We start from the raw sequence: 10549 nt of genomic DNA on the forward strand, positions 1-10549 counted from the left end.
GGGCCCAGCCGCTCCGCGGCATGTGGGATCCTCCCGGACCGGGGCACGAACCCGTGTCCCCTGCATCGGCAGGCGGATTCTCAACCACTGCGCCACCAGGGAAGCCCAGGGTTTTCATTTCTTAAACCACAGCATTAGGAAATAAATTAGTAATCAGAAATAATGAGTTCTATTGAATTAAAATGTATGAGTTCTGTGATGTGGGTCCTGAACAGTGTAAACTGTTGTCCATGAGAGACAGTCCCAGGGAACATCAGAGTCTCCATTTACTCATGTACAGCAGGAAGGGAGCTGCCAAACTATGCCGGGGGCAGAGGTCGCAGAACATGGGAGACTGCAAGGTAAAACCCCATACTAGTGGCTGCTTTTCCATGCTACTTATCATCTCAGTGCAGGTCTTTAAGGAATTTGTGTTGGGTGAGAAAAAGATGCTCTTAGAATACCAGCTTCTGACTTATTTTGAGTCACACATTTCTTTAAGAATCTGCCTCTAGGGAGTTCAGGCACCCCAGGTAAGGAGCACCTACTCTGGAGAAGGTTGGATAGTTAGGGCACACCGGAAGAGAAGCTGCAAAAAAAAAAAAAAAAAAAAAATGCCCGATACTCTTTATCAGAAGTGAAGAACCAAGAAATAAAAGGAAGAAGAACTATTTCACTTGACACACCCCAGAGAGCAAGACGCTCTTACCTGCCGAGTGTTCGTTATATATCATGTTCTGAAAAATCACAGTGCAATCTAAACGGCTGCCTGAAACACCAAATTACGGAGCCTGCGCGATGCTACATGCTTTTCACCTAGTTAAGATGACATCTACAGTCATTAAAAGATGTTATTTGGCTACCTAAGCCTGACAATTCCATCAGCCTTTCCTCAACAGCCTAAAGTAAAAATGACATATTGACAGCTATGTTAACTTGGATAGTTAAACAATGATAAGATCAATTATTATCCCTGGGAAAACATCCTAGGATAGTAAACCAGAAAGCATGAATGGGCTACTCAGACTCTAAAATTCCCAAGTATGTTAGTGATTTAGAAGCTAAAGCCCTCTACTGCAACAAATTCGATGAAATAGCCTTTCTTGGGATCAAAAAGTATATTAAAGAAATTCAATAATGCATTTGACCTCTGTGATCTAATGCACCATCACACATATACTGTGTGCCCCTCTGTGCTAAGGGTGGGAAACAGCAGAAAACAAAACTGATTATGGAATTATATATAGTCTTTCCGTGGACCTAATTGACTTCAGTTGTCTGAGGTTCTCCTCTTAAAGGAATAATGATAGGAATATGATCAATCAACAGAGACATATTTACAACAGTACTAATGAACATGTGTGTAAAACATCAGAGGCAAAGAACCCAGGCAACACATTACTTTTCTTCAAAAATTTTTGGAATCATGAAACTGAGGAATTTAGTCTTGGGGTAATTATGCAAGGTGTTCAAGGCAGAACCATACCTTCCAACAGAAGAGCAATCAGCTTATTTTTAAAGACACCCAGAGAAGACAGTGCAACTTCCTAAGGTTATGCGGTTTGGCCCCTTTTATCATGGAGAATTCTAACCCTCCTTGCTTTTAATACCCACTCATGCACTTACTGAACTAACATTCACTGAGCACCTATGATATGCCAGGCAATGTTTCCTTGGATGTGCTAGTGTCATTTCTCCTCTAGGCTTTCTTAAATCTGTATCTAATCTCTCTTCCTACTCTAAGTCTTTCTTCGTACAGCCCACCAGCGTGGTTACCTACGTATTAGCTTCCGAAACTACATCTCTGATCCTGTCACTTCCCTGTTTCAAATGTGGATGGCTTACCTCTGCCCACAGGTGGACCGCTGGGTATAACCCGAGCATCCTGTGGATTTTTAAACCCCATGCCTTGGCTTATTCCCTCTCCTAAGAATTTATACGCCCCACCCCCCTGACTCATCTGCCAAATTCTATCCGTCCTTCAAGTTCAATATTATTTTCTTTGGGAAGCTTTTCCTGATCCTGTTTAGCAAAATAAATGGCTCACTCTTCTAAGCTCAGGTAACATTTTGCTCAAATTCCATCTCTTTTCACTCTTTTTTAATGTGTTGTCTTACCTGCCAGATTGTAAGCACATCAAAGGCAGAGTCTGCCTTGCTGTCTTAACACACAGTGCCTTAAAAAAGGCTGATGCTTTTTATGGGCCAGATAGACATGAGCTGTTGATTGACTGAACCTTCTATATAGCTGAAGATTTTTGTTTTGTTTGTTTGTTTCGTTTGGTTTGGTTCAGGCCAAATAAAGTTGTGAACTTTAAACTTGATTTTTACTCACTGGCCTTGTTTCTTGACCTAAGTGGTAGCTGTGCAGTGGACTCTGGTATAATGATACAGTGAGAGTCTGACCACGGAGAGGATTCGTCACCAGCGCCTCAGTGCCCTCCCTGCTCTGTCCTGTTTGACCACAGTCGGCTGCTAATTAGGTCAAGAGCCAGGTTCAGTTCCTGACTTTCCAGTTAGTTTCTCCCTATTCCTGTGCCCCAACTAGTCACCTCACAAACATGTCCTGATGACTGGTCCCAAGGTGAGAAAGCAGATAATAATCCACAGATAAAGCAGTGTCCATCCATCAGCAATACTGGGGCCATAAATTAAATCCATTATCTGTGTGTTTTCAGTTCATTTCTCTAGATGCCTTCACAGGTCTATTTCCTAGAACCCCAGACCCTGAAGTTATTTAAAGGGACAAAGAAATTGAACAAAAGCAGCCAAACATCTACAGTTTCTTACACCGATATTGAGAGTTTTGACCAAACAAAGACACAGACCAAAATAAGTGACTCCTGAAGATTTCGAGTACCTATTTCCATGCTCAAACTGAGGATAACGGTAAGGAAAAGGGTTAGCCTGGCATAAATACAGCTAACTGAACTCTCCTGGCTCTACTTCATGGTTTAGATAATCATTTTGAAATTGTATACAAAATGTATACAATGTAATTGTATATTTGGAAGCTTGGGTTTCATTCACATCTCTTAAAATCTGTAAGAAAATTTAAAAATGTAAACTCCGAGCCATCTCTTTTCCTCTCTTCAGAAGTGAATGAAAATCCCTAGAGGTTGATGCTTCTAGAGCCAAGGATATCACACCTGTTTTCTCTCAATGGTTCATCTCTTACTTACTCTCTTTCATGGTGCTTCAAATTAAAATACAAAAGATTAAAAAAAATTAAAAAAACACATATAAAAGATATATTAAAAATACTAAAATTGGGAAGGATTGTGGAGAACTTTTATTTTTCTTGTCTCCCAGAGAGTCCCTAGACTCTACACAAAGAAGGAAAACAGAGAAGAGGCTAGAATTCATTCCTAGATTGAAAAAAGAAATATTTTTAAGGAAGGGAAACCCAGGGAAACAAATTATTCTCAAGCAGTTTAAAGTCTCGTTATGGTAAAATATTATCATTTTATGCAAGCAATGTTTACTTACTGATGCACTATTAAATGAAACAATATAGAAAAGAAGGTTAGATTTAGCTTTAAAAAAAAAATTTAAACCCATTTCTCTTTTTATCTGAGTTCCACCAGATTTCAACACTGGGGGCTTTAGGAACCTTCGGAGACTCTCTTTTTGCTTGTCTCTATAATCAGAAGTAATTCACAACGCAATTTAGTAACATCAAATGGTAAAACCTCAACTATATTAACTGACATTTCTTTTAGTTAGTCGGAATTCATTAAAATCAGCGGGTGATATTTTTTTCCAGCGGCATGCGCGTCCTCTTCCAATATGACAAGGCAACGGAAAACACAAACTGCCCGGCTGCAGCTCAATTCATCGGCTACTTCCTCTAGGCTGAGCCCCAGTGACATGGCCACTGCACAGGGAAAGAGGCCGGGCTTTCTCTGGAATGCTTCCACGAAAGGGTCGAAGGGGAACCCAGCAGTCAATTATTGTAAAACCACCACGGATTTTAATGGATATCTAATCATCCCCGGAAAGAAGCACACTTATAAGAGAGAGGTTCCCATCCTTCCACGATCTTGCGAACATTTTTAATGTCTGTAACTTTGTTCTTTCAAGGGTAAAAACACCTATAAAACATTATTAAGATGATTGAAAATGGTTACAGTTCTTATTCAATCATTCCCAAATCTACCCGATCTACATTTTAAAATTTCCCAAGGCTCTGAATATAAGATTTGTAAGAAAAGAGAAGATATGATCAGGCCTAAGCTCCCAAGATTGGAACAACTTAGGGCAAAGCACTTATTTCTTGGGGTCGACTTTTTCTTCATTCCAATTTGTACTTGTTCAGTCTGTCAAAGCCCAAGAAAATCCCTGGCCAGGGGTGCTCGATATGAGAACAGTGCCATGTGAGGCAGGGTGGCCTCCACTGCTCCCTAAAAAGCTGACAAATCTACCAATAGCCAAGAGTCAAAGACTGGGGGATCTTTGGGTGGAAGAAGTACTACAATTCATTGCAGCACCATTCTCTCCACCAATCTTCCTCATCCAGAGAGCTGTGAGCAATAAAGGAGAACAAAAGTAATTCACTGCGATTGCTGGCTCTTCCCCAGGAGGAGACTGAAGCAGTCTGGTGAAGACAGAAATGGAACAACACAGCTGAGCAGAGCATGCGGGCTGCCTGAACACTTGGTCAGAGGGGATCCCACTGGGAGGCTTTCAGTCCCAGGGCAGTTGGAGTACGGCTAAGCTGAAATTCCAGGTGGACAGTGTAGTGTGCTGCCAGCAACGTTGCACTGTGTCTAGGAGGAGTACGGGTAAATCAGATTAGAACAGGAAGCTCGCTTGGTCTGATCTCTGACTGGCTGTTTTTATCACAGGACTAACATTTCTGAATCCTTCATAGACGGCATGGCCATCATGGGGGTCTGTGGCAACGGTACAGTTTGGGTCCTGTCTGGTCTAGCCACGGTCATAGCATTAAAAGCCAAGATTAGGATTTGGGCCTGGGATAAGTCTTGAGAAAAGGTGAATTCAATGGGTGGCTTTCTCCTTGTAAAAAAGACTAGACATGAATTTTAAAGTCAAGATCTTGCAGGATCTTATCTTCCTTTTGGTGCTTCAAAGCTTATTTTAAATAGTTTCTCTTTGAACCCATGCTGCACTTCCCCATGGTTAACATGGCAAATTTCACACATGTAGAAAGTCATGCAGTTGAATGATTTTACCTTTGCCTGCACCTACATCAGGTGGGAGAATACCAGCTTTCATGAAGGGAAACAGAAATAGGACACTATATAGTTAGCATGTAAAGCTACATAAAAACACTTCTTAAATTGCTAAAGCATGCAAGAAGAATGGAGCGTACCACATCAGGTACAGGGGACAAAGGTACGTTATTGTTCCCAAACTTAGCAGTAATCAAATCCCCACATTACTTAAAGCGCTTTATTCATACTTGCTTATTATGTAAGAAGGCTTAGGAGATTTCAAACCAATTTGGGGGTAAAAATGTCAATTTCTTATGCTATGGAGGATAATCAAATAAATTCTACAATTTAGCAATTCTACAATTTAAAGACATGCAAAATCTTTTACAATGCTTTTGATCATTTTCATTGAATCTCAAGTTTTTCAAAATCATTTTTTAAAGTATTAAAGGAAGTGTTCATTCTTTTTCTAAATACTTTAATGGGGCTCTTTTGCTTTCTGTACCAGATGGCATAGCAAACTATGAAGTCCCATGCTCAAACACAAAGTAAATGCATTATTTAATAACTGGTGTTGATTTCCTTGCTAGAAAACCTAAATCAGTACGTAGACTAGCAAATTATTTTATGGTGAATCAAGATCAGAACCACAGTTACATATATTTATTTGCGTATAGGTATGCATGTCTGTGTGTGTGTGTGTGTGTGTGTATTACACATATGTGTATGTGTGTATATATGTACAGTTGTAGATAGGAAAAAACATTGCCGTGAACTTTGAATTTAAGTGTGGCAAAATACTGTAATTTCCCACTCTCACCTCGGTATTTTAATGTAAGTTTAAAAGTTTCATAGGGACTTAAAAAACAAACATCAAATCATTATTCCAGTCTGAATTAAATAGCTGCTTATATATATATATAGATAGATATATAGATATATAGATATATATCAGAATGAGAGGTTACAAAGAGGCGTTTGTATTAATTGGGTAACGTGGATACTTGCATGGTCAGAAGGAAAGAAGGGGCCCAAACGTAAAGATTTTTGTCTCGCGATACTTCTAGCTATCTGGCTTCCACACGTGCCCTCTTACCTTCACCCACGGTCGTTATCGCTTCCTCTGTTATTTCACTTCCTGATCCCGCAGCTGTTTGTGCATAGAAATAAAATTTATACCGAGTGCTGAAATTTAAATTTTTTAAAGTCCAGCGGGTCTTGTTGGCAGGAATTTTCAAATCTACCAGAGGGCCTAATTCATGGGTGCTGTTAACTGTCAATAAGAATATAAACAAAGTAAAGTAATAAAATAAATGAACAAACCGAACGGAAACAAACACACTGATACAGAGAAGAGGACAATGGTCGCCAGAAGGGAAGGGGAATTGGGGGAGGTTGAAATGGGTAAAGGGGTCAACCGGATGGAGACTAAACTTTTAGTGGTAGGCACACTGTAGTGTATATGGAAGTCAAAATACAGTGTTGTACACGTGAAACTTACATAATTTTATAAACCAATGTTACCTCCATTAAAAAAAAAAAGAACAACGTGCATTCCCCATGCATTGCTGTAGGAATACTACCGTAAATAAATGTGTCAACCAAAAATGTTAAACCTGGAATACACTGACTTTCGTAATCTTACTCACTCTTTGTCCCACATAATTGATAACCTTACACAGTCCTATAATTGGGAGACTGGGATGGACATACACACACTACTATATATAAAATAGATAACTAATAAGGACCTACTGTACAGCACAGGGAACTATACTCAACACTCTGTAATGACCTGTATGGGAAAAGAATCTAAAAAGAGAGTGGATATATGTATATGTAAAACTGATTCACTTTGCTGTACACCTGAAACTAACACAACATTATAAATCAACTATACTCCAATAAAAATTTTTAAAAAAAGATAATCTCAAGGTTCACTCTGCGATTCTAATACAAATGCATATATTAATATATGTGCGTATATATGTAAATATATATACATAGATATTTAATTTTGTTTTTGCGTACCTTTTAAAAATAAAAAATAAACTATGGGATAAACCATTAAAAAAAATCCTATAATATAGTGTAACAAGGGGAAGTACATTTTCCATGGGCTTCTAAGCTGGGAGAATTTTCTGTTTGAATCGCAATAGCATTTCTCATGTCTTTGTTTTTGCAGGTGGAGTCATGGGTTGTTAAATAACCCCAAATCTCATCTTCAGAGGCCTTGTGCCAAAGGAACCCCTCTTCTTACCATTTGCTGGCTATACAATACATGACGCCTACATACATAATGACAGCACGCACCTAAACCCCATGCTCAAGGTCTGTATTATTCTACACGTTATTTAATTTTCAAAAGCACATGTCATTTTTCTTTAAAAAGTATGATTTGAAGTTCCTTCTAGAATAACACTTGAAGGTATATGTATATATTCTACATCTGTAAAGAAATACCCCGTTTGTATTTTAAGATAACAGTCTTTTTCCTTCGTAAACCATATTTCCCTGTTTCCTTCTCCCCATAACTTACTTGGCTGATATTTTAAGGTGTACTCTGTCAAAATGCCATTCGGGTGGCTTGGTGGCTCCCATTCCAAAGTGAGAGAATCTAGCGTCGGATTAACAATCTTCAAAGAGGATGGAGCGCTGGGGACTTCAAATGAGACATACAGTCAACACAAAGGTTTCCGAATATTTCAAACTGTATTAAAGTGACATATTTCACCAGGTCCACACAACGCATCAAGACTTTTTTTTTTTGGCTGTACCAGACGGCATGCGGGATCTTAGTTCCCTGACCTGGGTTCGAACCCGTGCCCCTTGCAGAAGTGTGGAGCCCTAACCACTGGACTGCCAGGGAATTCCCCAAGATTTTTTTTTTTTTTTTTTTTTTGGCGGTACGCGGGCCTCTCACTGTTGTGGCCTCTCCCGCTGCAGAGCACAGGCTCCGGACGCGCAGGCTCAGCGGCCATGGCTCACGGGCCCAGCCGCTCCGCGGCATGTGGACGAACCCGTGTCCCCTGCATCGGCAGGCGGACTCTCAACCACTGCGCCACCAGGGAAGCCCATCCCCAAGATTTTTGTCTTCTGTAACTCATTTTTGTTCCTGATTCAGCTGAAAATACGTTAATAGAAACCTGTTTTGCTTTTCCTCTCACCATTTCCATTTAGATTCATGAAAACCATCCTCTCCAAATACATAAGGGCTTTGCCTTTATATGCACCCAAACCAATGGTTTTAAAAGAAATGGTACTTGTTTGTTTCGTGAATGGGGTCTTAATAAAAGCGAACTAGTGACTGAGTGGAACTATTCTAACCAGACCATTGAGTAGAAGCAGCTGCGTTCTTTCTGGGCTATTAAGGACTGTTTTCTCCAACAAATCAGGTGTCTCCAAACAGTCAGAACACCCTGCCTGCCGGGCTCTGGGCCTGAGCCAGCCCCCGGCAAGTGCAGAGGAGCTCTTATCCGGAGAGCTGAGAGACGCCCGGCAGCTCGCAGTGATGGACAACAGCCCGGGTGCTGGCACACCCCTGGCTCTGGGGAAGGAGAGCAGGGTGTCAGGTTCTCCGTGGCAGAGGCTGGCAAATTACCAGCGGAAACATGCCTGGTCTTTTATTCACTTCTTCAGAGCATGATGGATGATGGCAGCCCTCCCTCACGATCGTGACCTTCTCTACCCAACCTACCCTGTTCCCTACACCCTCCTGTCCCTCTAGCCAGAAACCAGGCAGTCGAGCTGAATTTCCCCCTCTGCCTCATTTCCACTGTCTCCTGGGACGCCAAATCCTACCGCATCCACCCTGCTAACCTCAGCCGTATCCATTCCCTCCCCGCCTCTCTGCCGCTGCCCAACTTCAGACCCTCGGTGGCCTTTGCCTAGAACAGCCCTGGTGCATAGTTCTAAGATTCCGCACATCACCCCTTTGAGAGTCTGATGACAGCCACAAACTCTCCCCAGAAAAATATACGCACCTTGTATATAATATTAGGGGGTTCATGGAGCTCCTTAAACCCATTCATTGACACCTGAAGAGCTTCTGGCTTGAGGGTTAATATCCATAGCATTTAAGACCATCCATCATTTTGGCCCTCCCTAGCTGACCTTCCTCCCTTTTCTCACTGTTCTCGGCTGCCTGACCTACCGTTCCCTGAAGGAGCCATGCTGTTTCCTACCTTTGTGTCTTTGGACAGACTACTCTTCTCTTGTCTGTTCTTTAATCCCCTGGCTCTCTTTTCTATGGCACCTTCCCCTGAGCCATCTCAAGGGCCAGTGTAGGGTCTCACTAGCGAAAGCCTCTAGTGGAAGGAGCCCTAAACCTCCAAGGAGCAACGAGGCTGAGGACAAGCCATTGTAATGAGATGGGAGGTGGACACAGATGATTCTCAGAGGCTGTTGGGTAGCTGCCAACACCATGAGCCCTTCAACCAGGAGCCAGGACAGGGTTTGTCCGTGAACTGCTTTTAACCACACCTGGGTATATATCTGGAAAAAACAAAAACACTAATTCAAAAAGATACATGCACCCCAGCGTTCACAGTAGCGTTATTTATAATAGCCCAAGCATGGAAGCAACCTAAGTGTTCATCAATAGATGAATGTATAAAGAAGATGTGGTACATATCTACAATGGAATACTACTCAGTCATAAAAGACTGTACACCTGTAACTTACATAATATTGTATAGCAACTATACTACAATAAAAAAAAGAATTGTCCTCTAAAATAAAATTGTAACCAAAATGTTTATTTAAAAAAAAAAAAGACCTAAGCAATCCACAGAAGCTATCTGGATCATTTTCAATACTGGCTTGAGGCAAAATTCAAGATAAGCAAAGGCCATGCTAGTGCCTTTCTTACTACGTGGCCCTCTCTCCTCATCCACCAGGCTCCCAGGTGGCTGTGTCCTGACTCCTCTGGCCCCCACTCCTACATCAGTTGTGTTTGGTTCTCCTTTCCTCCTCCCCTTGCCATGGCCCGCACTTGCAATGACTCTTCCCTTCTCTTCCCAACACATTCTGTCAAGACGGCCAGCCTTCTAACTCAGTTCCATGTTAGCATGAACTGCAAAGGTGCACTGAGAAAGAAGTAAACTACAACCTAGAGGATTCTTTTCCTTTCTAGATATTTTTCTTAGGTGATCACATCTAGTTCTCATGCTTTCTGGCTAAGGTAACTGAGGTTTAGAGAAATTGTTTAACTTGCTTCAGGTCAGAAAGTTAATGACCCAGGTCAGCATCAAATTAGCAAGGTTCTACAACCTAAGTGTCCATCAACAGATGAATGGATAAAAAAGCTGTGGTATATATATATATATATATATATATATATATATATATATATATATATATACACACACACACACACACACACACACACACACA

At 41.1% G+C, this 10549-nt stretch overlaps 1 protein-coding gene across 1 annotated transcript in view; it reads right to left on the reverse strand.

Annotated features, from left to right (window-relative positions):
• The window catches only part of NRCAM (neuronal cell adhesion molecule), a 320145-nt gene that overhangs the window by 21361 nt on the left and 288235 nt on the right, over positions 1-10549 (reverse strand). The window contains exons 25-26 of the mRNA XM_024115099.3: positions 7695-7817; positions 6252-6428 (exon numbers count right to left, since the gene is read on the reverse strand). Coding sequence (XP_023970867.1) covers positions 6252-6428; positions 7695-7817 — 300 coding nt within the window. The remainder of the gene's footprint in view (positions 1-6251; positions 6429-7694; positions 7818-10549) is intronic.

This window comes from Physeter macrocephalus, chromosome 5, assembly GCF_002837175.3.
Source record: "Physeter macrocephalus isolate SW-GA chromosome 5, ASM283717v5, whole genome shotgun sequence".
Lineage (NCBI taxonomy): Eukaryota > Metazoa > Chordata > Mammalia > Artiodactyla > Physeteridae > Physeter > Physeter macrocephalus.